Source organism: Delphinapterus leucas, chromosome 2 (genome assembly GCF_059928025.1).
Source record: "Delphinapterus leucas isolate spDelLeu-1000000601 "Yukka" chromosome 2, BTC_Dleu_Yukka2, whole genome shotgun sequence".
Lineage (NCBI taxonomy): Eukaryota > Metazoa > Chordata > Mammalia > Artiodactyla > Monodontidae > Delphinapterus > Delphinapterus leucas.
The window spans coordinates 115,212,907-115,240,859 of record NC_143130.1 but is presented as its reverse complement, the minus strand read 5'-3'; the positions used below and the strand labels follow the sequence as shown (position 1 = coordinate 115,240,859).

The following is a 27,953-nucleotide window of genomic DNA, read 5'->3' as shown; positions in this document are numbered from 1 at the left end:
AAATATAAATGGGTGGAGACAAACTAATACTCGTAAGACCTGCATGGTAGCCCATCTGTGCAAGAGGAAGAAGAGGGAAGCAATGGGGCTTCTGACTTATGGACCCAAGAACAGAAAAACCACAATATAGTCTATAGGTATCACTGGAAAATATGGAGGACCAATTTGAGAACAGCAGCTAAAACTGGGAGGTTTTACCTTCACTAATAGCAAGTGAATGCAAGGGGCCTGAAGTAAGAAGGACAGAAGGGGCCCCTGTGAAATCAGGGCTCCCTTCTAGGACGGGACCCATACTAGGGAGGAGCTGCTGGGAGTGCAATCAAAACTGAGCAGAATAGGGACAACAGAGCCAAAGGAAAGAGAAAGTTCAGACCAAAGTAGGGGAGGGAAACCGAGCCAAGAAAGCTGAGAGAACAAGCTGCTACATATTTGAACACTACACAAAATCAACAAAAGAGGGGCTCTGTGAAGTAAGAAACACTTTGCTGAGCCCCCGCCTCATTCTAAAGTTGAGAAAAACTAATTTCACCAAAAATGAGCTATAGAAAAATATCAAGGTAGATACCATACAAATTATCATAAGGAAAAAGAAAATAATGAACTCAATAGCATCCCACAGGCAAGGAAAGCAAGCCAGAAAGACATGTCCACGATATACTGATAGAACAAAATTGTAACCTAATAAATGAGTTTAAAATGAGTTCAAAGACATTAAGAAGATGACAGAAGACTTGAAAAAAAAATCAAAGTTAGAAAAACTCAGAAATGAGGTGAGAGAAATCACACAAATTAGAAACAAAAAAGAAAATCATTTCAGAAATGAAGAGTAAACTAGAAGGAATCTAAGAACAAATACACAATAATGCCCTAAGAGAAACAAAATGTGCTAAGGAGAAACATTTTGAAAAGCAAAAAGAATCTGGATGATGCCAGATTGTGGGAAACTCTGAAGAGTTCAACAGAAAATGAGAAATATTAAAGATATACAAGGGAGCTTGAATGTATAGGTAAGAGTCCCTTCAGAAGAGAAGCCAAATTGAAAGAAAAAATACTAAAAACTATAACTCAAGAAAAAAAGTCTTCTAAAATAAAAAAACATTATATATAGAATGGATAAATAGCAAGGTCCTACTGTATAGCACAGGGAACTATATTCAATATCCTGGGATAAACCATAAAGGAAAAGAATGTTATATATATATACATGTATAACTGAATCACTCTGCTGTACAGCAGAAATTAAAACAACACTGTAAATCAACTATACTTCAATAAAATAAATTTAAAAAAAACAAAAAATAAAAACCATATATTTGAAATACATACGGAAAAAAACACACTATGTACCTGAGAATATCAACTCCAAATGATCAACCCAATATGAGGCCGTATCTGGAAGGGAAGGGAAGGAACAGGAAGGGAAAATTGTTTGGGCACCTAGAAAAAATAATACGTGAATTATAAGGGAAAGAAAATGAAATTGCCATTAGTTTTTGTTTTTTTTGCGGTACGCGGGCCTCTCACTGTTGTGGCCTCTCCCGTTGCGGAGCACAGGCTCCGGATGCGCAGGCTCAGCGGCCATGGCTCACGGGCCTAGCCGCTCCGCGGCATGTGGGATCCTCCCGGACCGGGGCACGAACCCATGTCCCCTGCATCGGCAGGCGGACTCTCAACCACTGCGCCACCAGGGAAGCCCTAGTTTTTTTTTTACCCACAGCAATGCTTTTTCCCAGAAGGAAGTAGAGTAAGATAGTCAAAGAAAGAAAGTATGAATCAAGGATTTAATATCCAGCAAAACTCATTTTCAAGTATAAAGGGTACAGACAAACTTAGCAACATGGAAGGACTCAAGGAATACTATTCCTAAGACCCTTTCCTGAGAATGAGCTTCGGACAACCAAGATGGCTAGCACGGCACTGATATAAGGACTGACGGTGGACATTACATATAGTATATTTTACCTGTGGAACAAATACTGTGTGAGGGCTAAGAAACACTGTAGACAAAGTGCAACTATGAAAAAATGGGGGAAAGTAGATGCAAATATATGTATAGATGTATATATGTATCTACAGACACATACCTTTCCTAGCTGTGTTTGCTGAAAAGGCCTAGACACAAAGACGGAGCATCCCTAGCACTAGATATGGTTTTAAAATGTAATTTCTCACTAAAAGAACCTGGGGCTCATTACAGAAATGGTAAATTCCAGGTATAATGTGATGCTTTGATATAGATGTGATAATTTGAGTTTCAGTAATAATAAATGCAATGTATTTAAGCAAATAATTATGTTTAAATCCATAAGTTCTTAAATGATCTCTTAAAAAATGAATTGGTCAACTTTGAGGTATGACAGGGAACTAATTCATGAGAATTAGTAAATGAAGGGAAAGAAACACACATTTATCTTTCTTTCCCTACATGAACTATACCATTGATTAATCAATAATAATGAAGAATCTCTTTATAAATGTATTCCAACTAATAAATGGAAAGAAAGGATAGAATTAAAATAGCATCATTTTGCAAATCTAATGAGTTAAAGAATGTACACATTAAGCATCAAAGTTGTTCCTATCATTAAAAGAGAGACAACCAGATATCACGTGCCTTCTATGATCTTACCAAATACCACCTAAAATCTTGCCAAAGTGAGTCTGATCCAGGGTCTGGATCCAGTTGCCAATTTTCAGGAAATACAGAGGACATGGGAACATGTTGCACTGCACCAAGAGACTGCAATCAGCACAATCCAGATTTGGGGAAACTCTAAAGATCAAATGGCCTGGATTCTTGTGTACAGATTTTAAGGAAAAGAAAGGGACAGAGAGGAAATCTATAAGTTAAAAGAGACTTAAAGACACACTGAATTTTTTAAATAAGCAAGACTAAACTATAGTGCTAAGGATGCACATATGCAGGAGAACACTAAAAAATGCAGCGAAGTGATTATAATAAAGTCAGGATATGGTTACTTTTGTGGGGAAGGTGGGACTTCTGGGTGGGTGTATTAGTCAGGGTTCTTCAGAAAACAGAACCAACAAGATATTTATAGATACATACATACAAATCTATCTATCTATCTGTCTATCTATCTATCTATAGATTGATTACAGGAATTGACTCACGAGATTGTGGAGGCCGAGAAGTCCCACGATCTGCCATCTGCAAGCTGGAGAACAGAAAAGCCAGTGGTATAACCCAGCGTGAGTCTGAAGGCCTGAGAATCTGGGGACCGATGGTATAAGTCCGAGTCTGAGTCCCAAAGCCTACGAATCAGGAGCTCCAACGTCTGAGGGCAGGAGAAGATGGGTGTCTCAGCTTAAGCAGAGAGCAAAGTTGTCCTTCCTCTGCCTTTTTGTTCTATTCAGGCTCTGAATGGACTTGATGATGCCAGATTGCGGGAAACTCTAAAGGTCATATGGCCTGGAATACATAAATTTTAAGGAAAAGAAAGGGATAGAAAGGCAATCTGTAAGTTGAAAAGGACTTAAAGACACATCAGATTTTTAAAATGAGCATTGGTAAGGGCAATCTTCTTCACTCAGTCTACTGATCCAAATACTAATTTCTTTCAGAGGCACCCTCCTCACAGACACACTCAGAAATACATCATGTTTTACCAGCTATCTGGACATCCCTTAGCCCAGTCAAGGTGACACATAAAATTAACCATCACAGTGGTGACTTTCAAAGTCCTATTTATTGACTTGGCAAGAATGTTCATCTCAGAATAATTGTCATACAATCGTTTTATGTTGTTTTCTGTATCTGTGTTTTATAATAATAATATCATATTATTATTATAATAGCCCACCTGAAAGGGCTCTCCACCCTCTGTGGGTGGGAGAAGAGCCTGATGCGAGGTTAGGAGATGGGAGGAATTCCTCTACAATGTTGCGGAAGCAAGCAGGAAGCAAGGTGGCCCTTCCCAGTAGGCTGATGAACCACCAGCACATTTTTGGATTCTCCTTACCGTGTGGGAAATATCACTGGACCCTCCTCGAGAGAACTATTAATTAATAATACTGGATAATTATTATTTTTAAGTCAGGAGCTATGCAAAAAGTACTTTAACTCAGACAGGTTAGAAAGCTCAAACTAATTTCACAGACACCATTTTTGTTTGTTTGTTTTTTGCGGTACGCGGGCTTCTCACTGTTGTGGCCTCTCCTGTTGCGGAGCACAGGCTCCGGACGCGCGGGCTCAGCGGCCATGGCTCACGGGCCCAGCCGCTCCACGGCATGTGGGATCTTCCCGGACCGGGGCACAAACCCGCGTCCCCTGCATCGGCAGGCGGACTCTCAACCACTGCGCCACCAGGGAAGCCCCACAGACACCTTTTGAAATAGGCTGTAAGTGCATGAGGATTGGAAAGGGGGTGTATGGCTTTCTGGAAAAAGCGAACCTTGTTCTAGCCCTCACTGTCAAATCCTGTTTCACCTAGAGCTGTGGTCAATTCAACTGAATGTGCTACTGGGCTACGGTCATCTAATTCTTGGCGATTTAAAGACTTTTAAAATCTGTAAAACGGAAACATTTCATCCAATTAAAAAGAACATTTCCCATTGCAAAAAGCTTATTAGCCACTAGAATAAATGACTAAAGGAAGTTTTGCTATCTCTTTCCCATGACAGCTCACAGAGCCGTCTGCTCAGAGTCCCCCAGGTGCAGGCACACGTGGAGACAGGTCTGATAGATGTCTCTTTGGTGTCTCCCAAGGAGATTATGACTGCACTGTCACTGCCCAGGTGTGATGGCCATCACAGGAAGGCAGAAGAGCATGGCGGCTGGAACACAGACGTGTGTCAGAAAGACTTAAGTTCAAATCCTGGCCTTGGTCACTTACTAGCCCTGTGACATGGGGCAAATTAATTAACCTTTCCAAACGTTTGTTTCCTCATCTATAGAATGAGGGTAGTGATCACAACTATTTCATTAAGTTGTGTGAGAAATGAATGTAATGATGGATGTAAAGGGCAAAATACCTGACACACACAAGAACTCACGAAGTGTGGGCTATTCTATCTTTATTACTATTAACGTCAAGGTCATCACCAGAAGGATAGTCTGTTAAGGAAGAAAATACTTTAGGCTGGTGGTTCTCAAACTGTAGCCCCCAAACCAGCATCACCTGCATCACTTGGGGACTTCTTAGAAACGCAAACCACCCCCCTCCCTCCAACTCCAGACCTACTGAATCAGAACCTCTGGGGTAGGGCCCAGCGATGTGTGTCTTAACAAACCCCCCAGCAATTCCAGGCAAGCTAGAGTTTGAAAACCATTGATCTCATTCCATCGTCTGTTGAAGCCTCCCGTAAACTTCTGCAGACAGAGAATTTGAAATTTTCAGGAACGCTGCTAAAATTTTATTTTATTGACTGAGAACAATCAACTTGAAATCTAGCCTTGATTCTATCAGCCAGTGATGCTGAAGAGAGAATCCCTGCCTGAAGTCTCACTAGCTTTTATATAAGTACACTGAAAGCAAGATTGTGGATTGCCATCTATGCGTTCCTCAGCATCTCACATGCTGTCTGACAGGCTGCAGACACTCGATAAATATTCATTGCCTGAACAATGAATGAAGAGTTAGGAGAAAGACTGGAGATGATTATAGCATTCCACCAGCAGATAAATGCAAATCTAAGGTAATCTAACTTAGGATTTTGCTTTAAAATACTTGCTTTCTAGAACTCAGGGGACAATCATTTGCTTGGCTTAGTCAGCAATGTAAGCATATCTTATTAAAATGTACGACTTCCAACTGAAATTTGAAAAAAGGATCAACAGTGATTTTAAAACCTTTTAAATAACTAAATTCCCACTGAAACTGAATTTGGGGCAGTACTCAGTTAGCCTTTGGATTAAAGAGACAACCAGAAGAAAACAAATGGACAAAGAAGGATTTTAGCTATTGTTTTAAATGCAATTCTGGGGCTAGACCCTGAAAATAAAGAGAGGGAAATTACCTTCTCCCTCTATGTATGTACACACACACACACACACACACACACATATATATATAATACATGTATAATAGAAGTATAAATGATCCTTTATACCCTGAAGCAAGACAAAAATCCAGATTAATCAAAGGAAAATAAAAAGACTATACTGAATATAATTTATTAAGGCAGGAAATTATAAAAATTTTGTTTAAGAAGGTTTCAATAATTCCAAATTTCAATTAATCTGCCTATCTCATTAAACTAATGTATTTAGAAAGCAGCAGTCATTACCTAGTTGAAGCACCACATCTTCATATAGAAAAATATCTTTTCCTTTAAGATATAGTACCTAAAACTAACAAGTGCAATTCTGGGAGGCACAGGAAAATTAAATGCAGTTTGGCACCCATACACACCTAGTGACTCTACAGAAAAATATTAAAGTAATAAAAAAGTGCCAGCAGCAGTAATGCCAGGATCATCCACATTTATTTTGCTTCTTGTATTTGACCATCTATCAGTGTGAAGAGCCCTCAGTAAAAATGAATGGTTTTATCAATATTCTCAGCAAAACATATTTGGTTTCATCATTGTAAGATCTACTGCCACCAACCTTGAAAGTTTGGTCTCCTGGCCCGGGGACACTACCTCTCTTGCAGATCAGTATAATCTGATGAAAGGCATATATTATCTAGAGCAGCTCTATACATTAGAGAAAAAGAAAAAAGAAAACTGGGTGACTGACAGCAGTTCCTTGGTGGCACCTGATGAAATAATGCAGCATTAACTAATGAATTAATAGGGATATTGGACCTATCATTTTTTATTTTGGGATTAGAAGTAATGGAAGACCCTCAGGCACTAAAGAAGCAACATCCATTCATTTGTAAGTAGGTTGAGAAAGATAAGAGACATCCCAAAGAGCTTAACTTACTCTCAAGGAGAACTTACTGACTCATACATTCATCCATTCAGTCATTCATTTAGTTCTCTGTAATTCTGTACTTGGGTGTGCCTTTAGATTTACTTTAGTATTTAAAAAGTAGGACAATTGACTTGTCCATTTTTCTCTGCATTCTATTGACTCTCTTTTTGGTGACTGCAAACTTTTCAAGGGTTTCCTTCTTGTGAGACATTTAGAAACCTCTCTAATCTTTCTGAAATTAATAAAAATAGTTTAAAAATATTCCGCTTTTAAAATTTGACAATGTTCCCTCCCTTTATTTTTCCACTTAAAAAAGTTACTTATATCCTACAGCAGTGGTTGTTCACAACTGTGATAATGGAAGAAAAACTCAATACTCCTTAAAGAGTCACATGTCTGCTGAATCTTTGCACAGTTAAGGAGAATATAAATTTCTAATACTGAAATTATGGAATTTGGGAGCTGAAGAATATAAAAGGTACCTAAGAAAGAAAAAAATGCTCCAACCTCCACCAGTATGTAATGACTCCCAAAGCTCTGTCTGAAGCCCAGTCTCCTTTCTGAGCTCCAGGCTGGACACAGAGCTGCCTTCCTGACACTATCATTCTGATGGTAAAGAGGTCTGCAAGGTCTTCTCACACACATACACACACACCCACACACACACACAGCATTTGCCATCATGAATTCATGAAATGGCCTTTTAAGAGTGGGCCTTTATACGGGAAATGAGCAGGCTTCTCCATCTAGAGATAGACTCAGGAGACTGTATCAGCAAACGTTTTCTTCCATGCCTGTTTCTGATGCCAACCAATGTTGCAAATAGCAGATGACAATTCTGATCCTCCCAGATGCCAGCAGTGCAGTTAGGAGCTGTCCTCACTACATTCTCCGCTTGCTGGCTAGCATCTGAAGGAGCAATTTTATTACTTGCTTGGATTAACTGATGAATATACACGCAGAGGTCTTTTTGAGAAACCTTAATAGTTCTGCAGAAGCTATGCATTTGACCCGAAGAATAAAATGGGTAGTCAGTAACTACAGAGGTGTATTCCAATACTTCACTATTGGCTCACTAGCACCTGAGTCTCTTCATTATGGATGAACCTCAGACCACCAACTGCTGGGCAAAGATGACGAGAGATTACAGGACAAAAACTGAGAGATGGCTGTCACTGCCACAAGCTGGGACCTATCTCTGATGTGTGTATGTAATTCTTGCTGTAACAGGGTTTTTCAGTTACACATAATAAATCCCCTCGTTTAAATGACTGGGATTAGGTGATCAGTACTGTTCCTTTTGCTTTAGCAACCTATAAGATGAAATGTGAACTCATGTAGCCTCGAGGGAAGGGAGTAAGTCAGGCTGTATGATCAAGGCCTAATAAAAACCCCTCAAGACGTTACAATGGTTACACATGCTCCACAGGCACCTGAGACTTAACATGGCCAAAACCAGTTACCATCCTCCTCCTAAAATACCCTGTTTCTCTTCCTACTGCCATCTTTCCATGACTGGTGCCATCTGCCCGACCACACCTAGACACCATGTCCTACCATTTCTAAATCCTATTTGATTTACCACCCTGAGTTGTTGGGTCAGATATAGTAGTTGAAAGTGGACATTTAGCAGGTGAGGCAAGTTGAAAGATGGAATGGACCACCGTGAGGAGGCAGGGGAAGTCAGGAGGAGGTGGTAATGCTCTCTGTCCTTCAAAGAGTCCTAGGTAGTGAGCTAACCATTTCCGGCCTATATGGGTGGAGCATGTGTGTCTGGAAGAGATCCAAACTGCATGTCCCCCTCCACAGAGACCCTCTGTACTGACATAGTTTTTTTCAATGGCTTCTTGGTACACTGGTACACCAGAAGCTGTCAGGAAGTCCCCTTGGAGACTGATAATTGCTGCAAGTATTGGCTGGCTGCTGAGAGGCTAGTAGTGAGAACTACAGGATGTCATGTTCCATGTGGCGCCACCAAAGTCCTGAGAGACTCTGCAGTCCTGGCTACCGTGCTGTCTAGCGGAGTCTCAGGGACAGGAATTGAATGCAGGCCTCTTCAGCCACTGCCACCTCCTTCCTCCCTGAATACAGCAGCCACCAGAACACGTGACCTTGAGAAGTGTGAAGGTCAAAGCCAGCAAGCTGAGTTCAAACTAAGCCACTGGTTAAAGAGACAAGCTGGAAAATGACAGTTAGAGAGTGGAGATGTGGGGCAGGGAGTCAAAGCACCAGGAAAGTCAAAAGTGAGAAGAGGCAGAGCTGCTCTGGATGAATTCTGAGGACAAAGTGTGAATGCCTGTTGGGGTCTTTACCTGCTCCCAGGATTCTGTTATTGGGCAAGCCAAGATCGTTCAGGTGGTTCAGACAGGGAGCAGAGCAGCAAGTTGAGGTGGTTCATGCTCAAAATCCACGATTCCACTGTGTTGTAACAGGTAAGCTCATCTGCGGAGGAAGAGAGACTGGGATGGGTAACAGATTCCCCAGCACTGTAGATGTCTGAAATAGCCTCCGTGGGAATGGAAAGGGAGTTGACCAGGGACACACAAGCAGCACCCAGCAACCCCGGGGACCCCGTTGAAGCTGGAAACCACACACTGAGTGTAGCAGCCTTACACTTGAGTGTGTGGTTTCCTACAGTGCTGCTGAGCAGTTTCAGGAGAGGGAGCCAACTGCAGAAGTGATAAAAGCTTTGCCATGAACGAAGTAGGGTACAGTGGTTATACAACATAAGGGAGTGAGGGAGAAGCAAATGAACATTTACTGTGTAGGTCTAGATTGGAGAAGAAAAGAAGGTGTGAGGGTGATTTCTGTTTCAACTTGGCTGAGCCACGGTGCCCGTTTATTTGGTCAAACGTTATTCTGGATGTTTCTGTGAGGGTGTTTTCAGATGAGATTAACATTTAAATCAGTAAACTTTAAGTAAAGCAGATTGCCCTCCATAACGTGGGTGGGCCTTAGCCAAAGAACAAAAGACTGACCTCCCCCAAGCGAGAAGGAATTCTGCCAATACACAGCCTTTGGACTTGAACTGCAACATCAGAGTTTTCCATGGGTCTCCAGCCTACCAGCCCACCCTGCAGATTTTGGACTTGCCAGCCTCCATCAGCATGTGAGCCAAGTTCAGTAAAGGTAACAGAATGTGGGAAGAGGAAGAATGGTAAATTACTAAATTCACAGTTAGGGGAGTTTCAGAGTTCAGATGCAGAGCAGATCTGAATGAGAACAAAGTCAGGAGAGTGGAGGCAGAGAATGAGGTGCAGGTGTGTCTGTGGGCTGTCTGCCCACATGCACCCTGAGGCAGTGCACTCAATGAGCGTGGGAGAATGGAGAGAGAAGACTGCGAGCCGAGGTGCCAGCAGACAGGGAGGGCTGCCTGCTCACATTCCAATGGCTCCTTATCACCTCTAGGGAATGGCAGGAAGCCCTTCATGACCCGGCCCTTCGCCCCTTGCTGGCTCACCTCTGCTCAGCCCCGGGCCAGCCCAGCCTCAGCCACCCTGACTTTCTCATCCGTGGTGTGGAAGACTAAACTCTCAGTCTTCAAGCCTTTGCACATTCCATTCTTCTTGCCCTTCTTGGAAGGGCAATCCACTCCTCGTCCTCCCCCCACCCCATTCATACTGGCAGCTTCAAATGAAATCAAAAAGAATTCTCACCTTGACAAGCACACCTAATAAACCCAAGACCATCTGGGCAACAGTCTCTTAAAAGGTCAGGAAAATTTCTTCCTATACTCAGTAATTAGCTGTACCTTGAATGAAACAAACTGCACTTTACTGTGGAACTGCAAGTTCCACAAATCCTTTAAAAACTTTCAGGCTGATCAATCCAAATCACATCCCAGGATTTGAGCTTTCAAGATTTATTGATAATTCAGGTAGCATCAGAGAACTGTATTAATTACTTGCAAAGATGATAACAGGTGGCAACAGATGGACTCACCTCTAAGCTCTTCATTATCTGCAGGCCCTTGCCTATTGCCAGACTTCGAATCTCAACGTTTAGTGCAGAGACATGCTTTCTGCCTTGATTTCTTTTCCTATTCTTGATTTCCCCCACTATAGCCTCTCTTGAACTTAGTACTTTATCTAAAAAGTGGTAAATAAAACATGAGCCTGGTTTTAACTTTTAAAGCATGAAGTAGTTCAATAAATAGAGGAGTGGATGGATGTTAATCAATTACAGTTGATTCATGGTTTTGCAACTGATATCTGGATCAGAGACTCTGGCAGTGAACTTTAAGGAACCAGGAGCTCTGATTTCTTTCTTTGGCCTGAGAAAAATTCACCCCTTTGGCTCATTTTCTTCCCTCCATAAAGATTGTATGGTGGTGGGGAGAGACCTTAGGGGACTGGAATAACTCCATTCCAAGTGGCCACCCTTGCATGTTTGCTCATCTTCCCAAACCATTGTCTTCAAGTTCTCCCTAGTAATACAGACAACAGCATCATTACAGAGTCACACTGATGAGCAGAGTTGTCCACAGGTGACCCTTCTTTTTACATTAAGCAAGCTGAAGCTCTTAGTGGCAGACACAAAATATGATTCCTTGCTTTCTTAAACTAAACGCTCTCCTTCTTTAATAAACTCCTCATTCACTGTGAAATTGAAAACACAGCCTTTTCCTGATGACCAGATGGCCTAGCAAACTTAATCAATTCAAGCACTCTACACTTCCTCCCCGCTACTCTCCACAGTGGGGAAATCAAGAGGCAAACTCCTTATTCCTCCCAGATGCGTACCTCTCTCGAGGGCTTCCCCCAATCTTTATTCTTTAAAAAGAGCAATGGAGTAGGGAGAAAGCAAATATTTCTTTAAAGCTCTAAAATAAATCTTTCAGAGGAGGGTAACAGTAAATGAATAAAAGAAATGAGTCAAAATTATACCTTGACTAATATTTAATTCAACAAGAATGTCACTTACGGTTATTCTAATTTATCTGGTATAGTTGTATCAATTACAATTTCCCTTCAAATTCATATCTAGTATTCCAGACAGTAAAGCAAAGAAATTCTGATGGGTAATGTAGGGCAATGCGAGTAGAATCTTACCTCCATCAGTTGATATCCACTTAATACTATGGACTGTTCCAGCTAATAAAAGCTTATCATGATTCCTGAGTTTCTTTGGGTTTATTTTTCTTTAACAATCTTACCTAGGCAAATTTATTGAACTTCCCAAACCTGTTTCTTCTACCCGAGGAAATGGGTACCTTAGGCTTACCAATATACGAAAAAATAAAGGGAAAGAAATTCATGTTGGTAAGCTACTTTCCTGCACAGATAAATTGACTACCAAAAGGAATTATTCCCACAGTTAGGTCTCTCACATCATCAGGAAATCTACCCTCTCCTCCTTCCTCAAACCAGTTTTGGAGATGGTGACTAATGTTCTTATTTACATGGGAACTGATATCTCCTTCATTTATTGTTTTAAATAGTAGCATGTTAGGGTTGCTATGAATTGTAAAGGAAAATTAGCTTGCAACAAGGAGTTTTATTAACAGAGTTGTGAAGTGAAAGCAAAACTGAAGTGGCAGCAGCTATTCTGCATTTGGAAAATATGGCCTCAGAAAATGTACAAGCAAGTCACATACACACTTGTTTCTAAAAGCTCAGGACACTGAAGCGTTCCCAAAAGCATGGCAATAAAGCCATCATTCAGAAATACAAGTGGATTATACAGGTTCCCGCCTAAACACTTAGGTGGCATATTTTCCCATCCTTTCAATATTTCATTTTATAAAAAGGCAACTTGACTAAATAGCTCCTGTGTCCTATTCTTTACTAACAGGAAGTGGTTATTATGAACCTTCATTTTTTATATTCATTGTAAAATGTAGTTAATTGGAAGCTTTAGATAAATACAAAAAGCTTGTTTATATGAAAATTCCTCCATAGAAAGGATAAGGAATCCTCCCGGTTCAACAGAAAACAATTACTCACTAATTCAAGACAGTAAAAACTCTCTCCTCACCATAAAAAGGCATAAACTAATAAAAAGTTTTGATATTTTTGTTTATTGGTGATTTTATGCATACTATTTATAAAAATTGGTTAGTGCAGAGGGAGACTAAATAATGTTAACTGTTTCAAGCAATAGTCTGAACGCTAATTAAAGAGTAAAGAGATAGACTTAGAACAATGTTTTTTCCCTCCACAAAACATTTTAACTAGAGGGTCATAGGATATTTATTTTAAAACTTTCTAATCAGTAAAAGAAACATTTCCTTGGTGCAAAAAAGGAACAAACATCACCCAACATTCCCTATAAATTCTTCAGCAAGGAAAATTGGGCATAATAGAAAAAAAAGAGCACAGATTTTTGTTCCTAAAATAAACTTTATGCAATCACAGGAAGCACTTAGATCCCTTTTTTTCCTCCTCTTGCAGGAAAATGAAACAATCTCTGGGCCACAGAAAATAACACAAGTTTTAGAAAATCCCTGTGGTGTGAGAGAAAAAAAACTTCAAGTGAATCTCTTCTGAGTCCCATCAATGATGTAAAGGACAACAGATGTTCAAAGACTCAGGTACTTCAACAAGAAGTAATTGATTTGTACTGGTGAGAGTGATGACTCCATCCGAGGTTCAGGAAAACAGGACAGCGGAGAGTCACACACACAACACTACAATCAATATGTCTACACACAACTAGCTCCTGGCTTCATTTTGACTAAAACAGCAAGTGTAAGAAGAGTAATGATGGCAAGAAGTGCAGAAGAAAAGAAGCATAAGAAGAGGGTAAGAAGAAAAAGTGGATAGGACTATTTTATTTTAGATTGCCAGCAGGTTCCACTAAAAATTAGTAAAAATATGGGCATGCCAATCATGGATGGGGCAATTTAAGAAAAATCAATTCATAACTGTGGATACATATGATACATATGCAAAAATTCATACAATGCGATTGGGTAGAAGAAAAAGTTTATAACATTTTCATTAAATTTAATTATAGGTGTCAAGAGAATAATATAATACTTTCTGCCTTAAAAGTACTTTTTCTTAGAATATCCAGTTAGGAGGGTATTTTTGCCATTGCTACAAAGGGCACATTAGTAGGCAAACATTTGTATAATCCCACCATAGACTTATCAATTAAGTCCTTCTCAGGATGAAGATCAAAATATAGTTTATACAGAGTAAATCAGGAAGAACTTCAGACTTTATGGAGATTTCTCCCTCTGTGGCTTTAATGTAAAAGGTGATTCCACAAAATCTTTTTAAGACCATCTATTTGGGCTGTGACATTCCATGACCACACCTTGAATTTAACAGGTCAGAAATAGGATAATAAAATAAGTTGCATTCAATAGATTAAAAATGTAGTTTCACATGACTTTTTAGACTGTTGGGTTTTGGTAACAGCAACTAGGCAGAATGAACTGCTAAATCATTTACGGAGCCAAAATACACATTTCACTTCCTTATGCTCTTCCATCACCCTTCTCCAGCCCTGGTTCCCTTAGGGAGCTCTTCCTGTGATGGTTTTCCAGCTGGTCTCCCTATTTTCCCAGATTTTGTTACTGAATTCCCCTCCCTCGTATCCCCAGCCCATCACCACGGCCCTCATTTCCTATATGTGGCTGGATCAACCTTTTAAAAATATGGCTTCCATAAGTCACTTCCAGAGTCAAGAACTTATGAGAGTCAGTTTCTTCGTTACCTGACAGAGATAGCTGACACATACATGCACAAACACGTATGCATGTGTGTATGTTTTAATGCAGGTTGTAGCTTTCCACGTACTTTTTAACAACATAACCCAGGGATCATTCCATTTCAGAACATATGGAGGTGCCTTTATTCTCTTTCATAAGCTGCATGATACTCCACTATAGGGATGTTCCACAATTTATTTAACAAGGCTCTGTGGAAGGGAAATGGGTGGTTGACTGAGTAGAAGGAGGAAATACATTTTTTTCTACAAATGATATTTTTAAGGTTACATCATACACACAAAAGAATATGTACAAGTGAATATGTACAAGAAACAAAACAATATCAGTGACTCCACCCATCCTCCCAAGTTAAAAAAAACAAACTAGTTTACCAACACTGTATTTACCTTTGTGTTCCTTTCATGCCTCACTCCCCTGTCTCTCACCCTAAAAGTAACTCTTCCCTGATTTTAATGTTTATCATTCCTATGAGTTTCTAAGAAAATTTTATCATATATGTTTATATTGCTAAATCAGAAATTAGTTGGTTTTGCTTGTTTTTGAGTTTTATGTCTTTGCAAAGGTGTTGCTGAAATAGGATCTCCATACTGTAAAGTCTTCTGTAACTTGCCATTTTTGCACATTATGTTTCTAAGATTCATCCGTTTTTGAAAAGTAGTTGTAGTTCATTCATTATCACTGCTGCAGAACATTCTACTGCGTGACTACACTACAATGAATTTATCCATTCTTCTATTGCCAGACATTTGGGTTATTTGCAGGTTTTTGCTACTCCGAACAGTGCTGCTATGAACACTCTTATATGTCTTCTGGTGCACATGTGCAAGAAATCCTCTAGGAAATACGAAGAACAGAGTAGTAGGTTATGTGACTGTAATATTATAACAAAGTGTTCTTCAAAGTGGTTGTTTACCATTTTACCACCAATGTCTAGGATATGTCCCTTCTAATACTTGGTTTATAAGACTTCTTAAGTTTTACAATCCAGTGAATATAAGTGGCCTCTCATTGGTTTTGATTTGCATTTTCCTGATTACTACTGGGACTGAGCTGCTTCTCTTATGTTTACTGGCCATTCATGTTTTCTCTTCTGTGAAATGCCTGTTTTGTTTCTACTGTCTAGTTTTCAATTAAGCTATCCTTTTTAAATTTTCTTACTGATTTGTAGGAATTCTTGAATTCTTAGGAATAACTAGTTATAGGCGCTGCAATATGTTCTCTCAGTTTCCAGTTTATCTCAATTTCTATATGATGTCCTTTACCAAAGAGACATTCTTAATTTTAACGTAATGCCAACTTTATCAATCTTTTCTTTTCTTTTGTATTTGTTTAAGAGATTCTACACTCCTAAGGTCACAAAGTCCTATATTTTCTGCAAAATTTAACATTTTTACTTTTAAAATTTTTTTTTTTTTTTTTTTTTTTTGCGGTACGCAGGCCTCTCACTGTTGTGGCCTCTCCCGTTGCGGAGCACAGGCTCCGGACGCGCAGGCTCAGCGTCCATGGCTCGCGGGCCCAGCTGCTCCACGGCATGTGGGATCTTCATGGACCGGGGCACGAACCCGTGTCCCCTGCATCGGCCGGCGGACTCTCACCCACTGCGCCACCAGGGAAGCCCTAAAATTGATTTTTATATGGCATAAGGTAGGGATCCAATTTTTTCTGTCTCAGCACTGTTGTCCCCAATGATCTGCAATACTCATTTTGTCGTAAATCATATATTCAAATATGCACACACTGTTTCTAGGTTCTCTATTTGTCAATTTTCTATCTTTTATTAACACTGTCTTAATTACTGTCAGTTTATAGTGTCTTGATATCTGGTAGGACAAGTTGGCCTCCTTGTCTTCCTGCTTATTTTTCTTCTTCTTCAGGAGTTTCTTAGCTATTCTTGGATCTTTACTCTTCACGTAAATTTTGAAATCAGTTTGTTAGGCTCTGTTAAAAGGGAGAATTATTTTTCATGGAATGTCTTTTTATACCTTTAAAATTTTGTCTGGAAGGCATGTATTATAGATAAAAATATATTTTTAAAATCTTATGACTGCTTGTTGTGTCAAGGTCGAACTGCACTTCATGTCATTCAAGGCCCTCTGTAATCTGATCAGTTTTTCCCATCCTATTACCCATGGCATCCAAATATGAAACTACATCTCTAACTAGGCTAGTTTTCCCACAGCTCCCCAGGAGACACTATATTCCGCCCACTTACACCCATTTCTTTGCTCATATTATTTCCTCCTATTTAATCCCCTATTCTTCAAACCTGATTCCAAATCTTCTTTCTCCAACCCATTTCCCTAAAACTACTAATGTACTTAGAGTTCGGCTCTTATTCATTTTAACATTTACTTTGTGATGGTTTAGTGTCCTCAATTAAAGTAGAAGCTCCCTATGGACAAGTATGGGCTGGGAAACAGTTGAAGAAATATTTTTGATTGGTTCTTCTCAATGTTAAATGGATTTTAGACTAATCACTATTGTTGACCTTTGGGTCCAGTCACAATAAGGCCTTTTAGTTTGAATATGTTGGCTTTCTTTTGTACTTGATCTCGGTAAGTAACTAGATTAGTGAACTACAAGAGAAAGCCAGTAGTTAATGGAATTTATTTGCAAGGAACTTTTACAACATAATTAGAAAATACCTTCATCCGAAAAGACAGCCTAATAGCACATTCTCATGGTGGTTTACAATGTATCTGTATAGTCTTCCATCTGAAGAGATGATAAAGAAACAAGTGTGTGAACCATAATTAAATCCATTAGGCACAGTGTGAGAAATAATGTTTAAACAACAGTTCAACAGCTGCAACACCCATATTCTACAAAATGTTTTTTTAATGCTTGAAACAGAGTTAAAGATAATTTATTGTTCCTATTTTATATTTCAAAATAAATAACAACAAAAAAAATCATTATTGCTTGATACATTCAATTTGTAAAAGACAACTGATGTTATTGTAGAGATCCAAACTAACCTACAGTATTAAAATTACTAAAGGCATGGGGTATAAATGGGCTAAAACAAAAGGTAACAACTACAGAACTTTAAAATATCTACAAAAGATTAAAAATAATAAAGACTAGGAAAGTAGGTTGCAAAAATCTTCAAAAACACAACCACTTTTTGTCTTCTTTTTAAATTAAAGGATATTCTTTTGTTTTAAACATCCTTTATGTATTAATCAAGTTATCTGTTGTTATAAACCTGACATTCCTGGGAATAAAAGTCAGCTACTTTTCAATTAATAAGTTGAAAGTATGGCACATCAATATTTATATAGGCCATCTAATTTCAGACTTTAACAAGGTTTTCAAAGCATTGATATACTTTAAACTGAAGATTGGGTTTAAATGTTGTTATTCAAATAAGAGTTTCTGATTAGAAAAGTGGTATATGACCAAATTCTATACTATACTCTATATAGACTTTAAGCCAAATTATTTAAAAATAGCTTTAAATGTGAAAACAATTTGCTGCTTCAGGTCATACAAGCAGATGTGCCAAAAGTAAGAAAAGAAAGCAAATTATTGAACTGATTATGCTTCAAGTTTCCATCTGAACTCCAAACATCAGTAGTCATTCAGACTGGCACAAGGAAGAGACAATGCTCATCTAGTTGTTCAAAAAGGTATCTTTAGTTAAAAAAACGAAGAGAGACTTTGAAAAAGGGATTTGAAAACAACTATACATGGAAACTGTGACATTTCAGGCATTTAAAAAGGGTTATCTTCTTATAAAAATACTATTCTGGAAAGTATAATCCAATATCAGAAATCAATTCAGGAATACATCATTCTTTTTTTTACTAACCTTACTGAAGTGTAACTGATGCACAATAAACTGAACATATTTAAAGTGCACAACTTGATGAGTTTTGATCTAGGTATATACCTGTGAAAACTTCACCATAATCAAGTTAATGACCATTCCATTACTTCCCAAAGTTTCCTCATTTCCTTTTTAATCTCTCTCTCTCTCCATACCCTTTCTCTCCCGGTACCCATCTCCAGGCAACCACTGATCTACTTTGTCTAGTAAAGTATGCATTTTCTATAATTGTATGTACATAGAATCACACAGGTTGTACCCTTTTTGTCTGCCTCATTCATTCAGCACTATTATTTTAAGAGCTAATAATTCATTTTAATAATTCACTCTCAAGATTTAATAATTCATTTTAAGATTTAATAGTTCATTCCACTTTATTGCTAAGAAGTATTCTATTGCATAGTTACAGACAATTTGGTTTATCCATTCACCTCTTGGTGGACATGTGAGTTCTTTCCAGCATTTGGAAAATATAAAATTAAGTCGCTAGGAATATTTGTATGTAAGTCTTCATGTGGATATATATTTGTTTCTCTTGGATAAATATCTAGGAGCAGAAGAGTTCGATTGTAATGGTAAGTGCATCTTTAACTTTTTAAGAATGTGCCAGACTGTCTTCCAAATGTAAATGTACTATTTTACATTCCCACCAACAGTGTATGAAAGTTCCAGTGGATTCACATCATCATCGACCCTTGGTGTGGTCAGTCTTTTTCATTGTAGCCATTTTTATAGCTGTGTAGTGGTATCTCATTGTGGGTTTTTTATTTTGTTTTGTTTGCATTTCCCTAATGACTAAAGGTGTTGAGTATTTTTCATGCTACTTTTCAATGGTATATCTTCTTTGGTAAAGTCTCTAGTCACATTATCTGCCCATTTTAAAACTGGAGTTTTTGTCTTCTTATTAATGGGTTGCAAGAGTTCTTTATATAGTTTAGATACAAATTCTTTGTCAGATATGTTTTACAAATATTTTCTCCTAGTCTGTAAATTTCCTTTTAATTTTCTTAATTATGTTCTTCCAACAGCTGTTTTAAATTTCTGAAGTACAATTTATTAACTTTTTCTTTTATAGATTTATAGCGATTTTCTGTGCCCTAATTAAGCAGTCTTTGCCTAACTCAAGATCATGAAGATTTTTCTCCTATGTTTTCCTTTTAGAAGTTCCATAGCTTTAGATTTTACATTTCGGTATATGATCCATTTTGATTTTATTTTTGTAGATGTGTAAGGTACAAGGCAAGGTTCATTTCTTTGTAAAAAGATGTCTAACTGACCACAATTGCTGAAAAGATGATCTATTCCTCATTGAATTGTCTTGGTACTTTTCTTGAAAATCAAGTTGTCATATCTGTATATGTCTATTTCTGAACACTTTATTCTGTTCCATGGATCTATCTATCTTATACCAATACCACACTGTCTTGATTACTGTAGCTTTATAAATCTTAAATCAAGTACTGTAAGTCCTCTGACTTTAATTTTCCTTTTTGGAAACTGTTTTGGCTCTCCTAGACCCTCTTTAGTTCCATATAAATTTTAGAATCAAGTTGTCAGTTTCAACAAATGAGTCTCCTGGGATTTTGATTGGGATTGCATTGGATATGGATCAATTTGGGGAGAATGGGTATTTTAACAATACTGAGTCTTCCAAACAATAAACATGATATCTCCCACCATTTATTTAAGTTTTCTTTGATTTCTTTCATTAGTGTTTTGTATGTCAGCATAGCAGATCTTGCACATATCTTATTAGATTTATATTTAAATATTACATGCTTTGTGCTATTATAAACTGTACTATTTTCATTTCAAATTCCAATTGTTCACTGCTAATATATAAAAATAAAATTCATTTTTGTATATTGACTTCGGATACTACAACTTTACTAAATTTACTTATTAGTTCTAGTTACTTTTGTGTATATTTTGGGAGATTTTCTCCATAGACAATCATGTTACTTGTGAAAAGACACAGCTTTATTGCTTCCTTTCCAATATGTATGCTTTTATTTCTTCTTCTATTCCACTGACATGACCTCCAGTACAATACTGAATAAAAGCAGTGAGCCTGGAGAACCTTGCCTTGTTCCCTTTCTTAGGAGGAAAGCAGTCTTTCACCATTAGTTAAGATGTTAAGCGCAAATTTTTTGTGGATGCCTTCTATAAGAGTGAAAAAGTTGTCTTTTATTCCCACATTGCTGAGAATTTTTATCCAAAATGCTGAATTTTGTCATACACTTTTTCTATATCTTTTAGAGAAACATATGGTGTTTCTTCCTTGGTCTGTCCTTCAGTTTCTTTTTTTCTTTAATCTGCTGTTTACACTGATTGATTTTCAAATGTTGAACCAACCCTGCATTCCCAGGAAAATGACCCCCTTGGTCACAATGCATTACCCTTTCTATATAATGCTGGATTCAATTCAATAATATTTTGCTGAGGATTTTTGTATCTATGCCCACGAGGAGTATTTGTGGTTTTCTTGTACTGTCTTTGTCTGGTTTGGGTATTAGGATAATGCTGGCTTCAAAAAATGAGTTGGGAAGTGCTCCCTCCTCTTCTATATTTTGGAAGCGTTCGTGTAGAACTGGCATTATTTCTTCTTTAAATGTTGGGTAGATTTTGCCAGTGATGGCATGTGGGACTGGAGTTTACTTTGTCAATTTACAACTACAACATACATTTCCTTTGGTGATTTATGACATTAAAGTTATTTCTTTTTTAGTGAGCATCCTTCTTCATTCCTGGTAACGTTCCTTATTCTAAAATCTGCCGTACCTGATACTACTATAGCCACTCCACCTTTCTTCTGATGAATGTTCACACTGTATATCTTTTCTATCTACTCCTTTTAATCTATTTGTGTCTTTATATTTAGAATGAATTTTTTTTAGACAATATAGAGTTGGGTCTCGCTCTTCTATCCACTCTGACAATCTCTGATTAGTCTGTTTTGAACATTTATATTCATTGTAATTATCAATATGTTTGGATTAAAATCCTCATCTTGCTAGCTGTTTTCTATTCATTCTAACTGTTCTTCATTCCTTTTATACTTCGATTTCTGCTTGCTTTTGGATTACGTACTTAGGATTCCATTTTATCTCTACTACTGGCTTATTATTTAACCTCATTTTTTAAAATGTTAGTAGTAGTAGGCAGTCAACTGTCTTTTAAAATGATCAGAAACAAGTCAATAAGTATTTTTTTATATTTATTTTTAACCATTTTCAGAGATCTTCATTTCTTTGTACAGATCAAAATTTCTATCTGGTATTCTATTCCTTCTGCTTTAAGAACTTCCTATATAGCATTTATTGCAGCAAAGTCTGCTATTAATGAATTCTCTTAGCTTTTGTCTGAAAAAAGTGTGACTTGTTTTCACTGACTGCCTTTGAGATTTTCTCATCCTTGTTTTTCCAGCAGTTTTAATATGATATATCTAGGTTTTTAAAATCCCACTTGGAACTTTCTGAGTTTTGTTAATTCCCTAGTTTAATAAATTTTATTTTATTTAGAGAATTCTTAGCAGTTATCTCTTTAAATATTTTTTGTGTCCCAAGGTCCCTCTCTTCCTCTTCTCCTTATGAGATACAATTTATCCCCAGCTCTTATTTGTGTGTATGTGTGTTTTAAACTGTTCATACTCTTCGTACTTCAATTTGGGTACTTCCTGTTTACCTATCTTCCAAGTTCATCAACACTTCCTTCATTTGTGTCAAGTTTACTAACCAGCCCAAAGGTATTCTTCTTCCTTGTTACTTTTTAAATTTCTAGCATTTCTATTTTACTTGTTCTTACAGTTTCCGTCTCTCTGTGAAATTCCTCATCTAATTAAGCTTGTTGTTCACTTTTTCCATTAGCCCCTTTAACATACTAATTAGCCATTTAAAAGTCCTTATTTGATAGTACCAACATCTGAGTCATCTCTGTGTCTGGTTCTGTTAAACGTTTTGTCTATCAAGTAGGGGGTTTATTTTTCTTGCTTTTTATGTTTTATAATTCTTTCATTAAATACTGGTTATCACGAGTAGGACAGTAAAGACTGAGGTAAATAGCATTTATAGCTGAAAATGGGCATGCCTCTTATTTTGCTAGGAACTTAAGGTGCAGCACTGAGTCGATTTCATCAGGAGTTGATCTTATTTAGGTTTTCTTGTTGTTATGGTTAAAGTGCACCACTGGCTTCAGATCTCTCTGGTATTACCTTGTGCTTAAGTTGAAGGATGGGGTTGCCAAAGGATTTTTTCTTATTGTTCCTGCTCTACCCTTAGCTTTTGACCTTCTCTATTCACATTTTTGCTCCCTCCTCCAATAATAGACTGCTGTTGCTTGATACTTAGTGCTTGCTAGCTTGCTGTGGGGCAGTGGGTTCTTAGTTGTCCTGGCTCAGCCTCAGCTTTGGGCAAGTCCTGTGTCCCTGAGCCTTGGTCATTGGGCTTTCTCAGTGGTCCTCCTCCTCCCCAAGGACAGGATATTTATAATGGTCCCTGGGGCCAGGATGTCTTTCTCTTCCTATTCCTTCTGTTTCCTCTCCCCAGTCATAATGGGTCTTCATCTGATGACAACAAGATTTGTTGCCCTCCCCCAGTGACTTACAGTATTTGTTCCACAGGGAAGGGAGGTCAGGCAGGGCTCTGTTTCTCTCACAGAAGCAACTGCTCTCCTCCTCCTCCAGGCCTATACACTAAGAAAAGCTTTTTTCAGTACCCTACCCCATGCTCAAATCTTCTCTTAGGTACCCAGTGAAGTCCATAGAGAAAAGTCTATAAGGGGGTGTAAACTCCCCTTCTGTTAGTAGCTTCCAGGGGTTCTAGATTCTCCTGTTATCCACACTCAACTTTTAGCAATGTGTTAAAATTTTTCACTGAATTTGTCTTACCTGTTTGTAGGGAGCTTGATGTCTTTCGTTTGTGCTCTGCCAAAGATGGGGAAATCCTTACACCCTGTCTCTCCTTGGAGGGCTCTGTCTTTCCTTACATTTCAGGCTACTACGTTGCACTGTAACTTAGGTTCTCTGGTCAGTTTAATTAAAAGTTATGATTTTGTAGATCATACAGTTTTTTCTTATTGTAAGGGTGGGTACGATGTTCTTTCCAGTCTTCTCCATCCTAAGCAAAATTGAAACTCTCCAGTATTTTGTTGTTGTTTTTGAACTTCACAAGCTGGCCCTAAAATTTATATGGGAATGCAAAAAATCAAGAATTGCCAAAATATTCTTGAAGAACATCAAGGTGATGATAAACAAGACAGTGAGTTATTGGTGCAAAGACAGACAAATACACCAGTGGAAAAGAATACAAAGCCCAGAAACAGACCCACAGGAACACAAACACTTAATTTACAACAGAGGTGGCATACTGCAGAATAGTGGAGGGAAACACAGTCTCACAAGCGACAATTAGATGTCCACCTGGTAAGAAACTTACACCCACCGCACCTAATAACCAACAGGCCAATTCCACACGGACAGTAGAACAAAACGTAAAAGGCAAAACAACTCAATCGCTTCTACAAGTTAATATAGGGTAATATCTTCATGACTTTGAGGTATATATTAAAAAAATCAACAATCATAAAGGAAAATAATGATAAATTTGAATACACTAAGATTAAGATCCTTTGTTTATCAAAAGATACCATTAAGAGAGTGAAAGGCAAGTCATAGAGGGGGAAAGATATCTGCAACACATAGAACTGACAAGGATTCATATCAACAATATAAGAATATATACATGCTCCAACAACACGTTAGAAAAACGGGCAAGAAATTTGAATGGTACTGAACACAAGAAGATATTTAATTAACCAATAACTGTATGTAAAGGTGCTCAACTTCATTTGTAATCAGGGAAATGCAAGTTAAAACCACAATGAGATACCACTAAACAACTACCAGTAATTCCACTCCCAGAAATAACTCAACAGAAATTCAAGCACATGAACACCAAGAAAATATATACAAGAATGTTCAGAGCAGCATTATTTGTAATAGTAAAACACTGGAATCAATGCAAATATCCATTTAGACAGTGGAATGGTAAGTTGTTTATTCAAACAATGGGATTCTCTACAGCAAAGGATATGAATAAAGCACAGCTATATGCAACAATAGACATGCATCTCAGAAATAAAATACAGAACAAAAGCAGTCAGTATAGAGCAAAATAAAAGCAGTTAATATAGAGCAAAATACTGTATAGTTCCATTTAATACAAATTTCACAAAACCAGGCAAAACTATAATGTTTAAGGATACAGACTTAGATGCTAAAACATCAGTTTGTTGTTAACTTTGTAAGGGAAGAAGAGGATAGTGATTGTGAAGGAAAACACTGGGGCTTTGGGGATGCTTGTTGTGGTCTACTCCCTAACCTAGCTGGTAGTTACATGGGTGTTCACTTTGTAGATAATTAATTGACCTGTATATTTATGTCTTCTGTGCTTTACTGCATATGTAGTATACATCATAATAACCTCCCTTCACTCTCCCTCCTCCACCCCAAAAAACTTGTGGCCATTAATGAACTTATTTTTTACTAGAGGTGCTTCAAATAGAGTGGTGGACTTATCTGAAATATATTGTTCAGTTCTAACTTTATAGGATTCTAGAAAGGTATTTTGTGTTTCCTTGGAGTCTGGTTGGGGGGATTCTTCCCCTGTTTGGAACTGAGAGACATAGAATCCAGATAATGGTTCAAAAAAAAATTAGCTTTATTACTGACAAAAAGCTGGATTAGAAGGTATGTGACCACAATGGGCTACCAAATACCCTACCTCTAAATTAGATGGACTTGCTTATTACCCAAGTCCAAGGCAGAGGTAGACAGCTTCAGGCTTTCCTGTAGCCTACCTCAGAAAGCTCAGGATTTGGCTGAAATCAAAGAAACACAGATATAAAGAAATTTGCCCATGAGTCACTCCTCTTTCCTCAGGATGGAGTGAGTGGGGGAGCTTGCCTTTCCCTCCTGGACAGGGGAATGGAAATTCTCTACACTCTGTGGAAATGTGAAGAATGAGGAAATAAATATTACTCCTAGCAACAGGCAGACTAGCTATGCTTGATAGTCTATTTGAAGTCAGCTCTCTGAAGCTTAGCAAAGGCTACCAGGGGCAAAAACTTTAGAATAAGCTTCATTCTTGCTCTTAAACCTACTTTCCCCTCCTCCACTTTTAAACCTGGGTATAAACCCCAACCACAATTTGTTTCAGTGGCTTTCCTGGAAGCATCTGCAGAGACTAGTAAGTGAGGGAGAAGGGAGCAGGTGATTATATATGTGAATCTCCTCTAAGTTGTATATTTATGAGTGAAGTCTATCTTTCCCGTTTCTCCATGAGATGTATTAAATTCTGGTACACAACTTTAAGCGCCTCTGGACCTTATTTAAATTATTCTTTTTCCAGGTAAAGTCAAGCTTGGTTCAGTTACTTGCTTTTTCGTATTTAGAAATACTCAATGATTATCTACATTGGCCTTCTTCCAAAAAGACAATAAAATACAAATACATATCTACAACTTAAAGTTACTTCCTTTTCAGAGTGATGAATGATGATTACTGTGCGTCCACAAATACTTTTATTCATGATTTTAATTAGCATGGATAATTTGGTCCAGGAGATTTCAGTTCAGACACAGCAGCGCAAGTTTGCTTTTTAAAATTATACTCTTATTTTTATTCTGAGATAATTGTAGCTTCACATGCAGCTGTAAGAAATGATACAGAGAGATTCCATTGTGCCCTTTACCCAATTTCCTCCAATGGTAACATCTTGCAAAGCTGTTGCACAATTTCACAACCAAGATACTGACATCTGTACGGTCATGATACAGAGCATTTCCATCCTCACAAGGATTTCTGATGTTGCCTTTGTATAGCCACAAACACAATTCCCTCCCCCATCACCAATCCCCTCCTTAACCCCTGGAAACCACTAATCTGCTCTCCATTTCTATAATTTTGTCATTTCAAGAATGTTTTATAAATTGAATCATATGGTACAAAACCTTTTCGGATTAGCTTTTTCATTCAGCCTAATTATCTGGAATTTATCTAGGTTGTTGCATGTATCCATAGTTTGTTCTTTTTTTTAATCGCTGAGTAGTATTCCACGGCATGGATATACCACAGTTTTTCTAACCATTCACCCATTGGAAAACTCTGGGTTGTTTTGGCTATTACAAATAAAGCTGCTATAAACATCCATGCACAGTTTTTTATGGGAGCATAAGTGTGCAAAAACATGTTTATAATGACATGTAACTCTTTACCTAATTTTCTGGCTGCTTAACTATAGAGCAAAGGAACTCAGGCATTTGCCAAAGGTCACAGACCACCTCCTTGTAAGTAAGGATTAACTAATGACTCTTATCAGTACTTGCAGCTTTATAACCTTGGGAACTCTTGACTGACACTCACTCTCTCTCTCTCTCTCTCTCTCTCTTTCAGCCTCAATCAGACAAGATGCTTTTCCAGGTGTATTCTTTGAAATATGAACTCCAAGAAATGCTCCTAAAGGGGAGGTTGGGAGAGTTCATGGTCAAATAAGTTTGAGGAAATTCTGAATACTATAATCTTATTCCTCTTTTGAAATAAACAAATGCCCTTTGGTGTACAAAAGGAAGGATCCAGTATCCAACTGCCCAAGTTCAAACCTCCACTTGCTAGACAGCAACCTTGAGGAAGACAGTTAACTTTCCCATATCTCAGTTTCCCCATCTGTAAAGTGGAAATAACAACGGTACCCCACTCATATGAATGAAAGGTTAACTATAAGGACACGAGAAAACACTTGATAAACGTTAGTTATTATTATTAGTATTGCCATCATAATCAGAATCATTATGATCTTGTTAAAAACACACATGTCCAGACTCCACCCCTGGAGATTGAGATTTATTAAGTCTAGGGGAGAGTCTAGTCCAGATGAAGAAGTAGAGGTTTATCTGGAACAAGAATGTGTCCAAGATAGTACTAGAGGCAGGATTCAAACCCAGACCAAACTGCCTGATGGAGAGATGTCACACTTAACATCCATACTCACATTCAGTAAATTCTTTAACTCTGTAGTCCTGCAAAAAGATCACAGTTCTCTCCTGAACTGAAGGTTGGGCTTGTAATATAAACTCGTGATTCCTTAAGGGGTAGTTCAATAAAATAAAATGCAGTTCTGTGAAGCTGGTACACAACAGCTTGCAATACAATTCCTAAATGTAGCAGTAAGCATCGGTATGTAAAAACTTTGTTAAATCATTGTTTAGGAAATCAAATTTGAAGATAAGACATTATTTCTTTAGAAATACAAGAAAACAACTATGATTGCTATTATTTCTGTAGATTTCACCACCACACTGCTGATTTCCAAAGGTCTTACTGTCAAGCACCAGGCGGATTTCCAAGACACTTGGGGAATCACTCTGGAGGTGGTGGCAATCTTCTTACCACTTCGGTAGCAATCCTCAGGTAGGCTCTGGCCTGGAAAAGAACAGATTTGTTTGTTCTACATTTCTCCCTAGTAGACATCAAATGACTCACAAACTGTTTGCCATAGCTGTCTACT

At 38.0% G+C, this 27,953-nt stretch overlaps 1 protein-coding gene and 1 long non-coding RNA gene across 4 annotated transcripts in view; both read right to left on the bottom strand.

Annotated features, from left to right (window-relative positions):
• The window catches only part of NUBPL (NUBP iron-sulfur cluster assembly factor, mitochondrial), a 329,067-nt gene that overhangs the window by 52,083 nt on the left and 249,031 nt on the right, over positions 1-27,953 (bottom strand). Inside the window, exon 11 of one of the 3 annotated variants that reach the window (XM_022553631.3) lies at positions 27,696-27,868. The exons of 1 other annotated variant lie outside the window; for it this stretch is intronic. In XM_022553631.3, coding sequence (XP_022409339.1) covers positions 27,806-27,868 — 63 coding nt within the window. In that variant the 3' untranslated portion in view covers positions 27,696-27,805. Of the gene's footprint in view, positions 1-27,695; positions 27,869-27,953 lie in introns of those variants that run through there. One more of the 3 variants, XM_089907581.1, reaches the window with a different exon arrangement.
• On the bottom strand, positions 161-27,677 carry LOC149750262 (uncharacterized). Its single transcript, XR_016392162.1, has 3 exons — positions 23,279-27,677; positions 9,193-9,322; positions 161-3,430 (listed from the first exon to the last, which is right to left on the bottom strand). It is a non-coding gene; the product is annotated as an uncharacterized LOC149750262 (long non-coding RNA).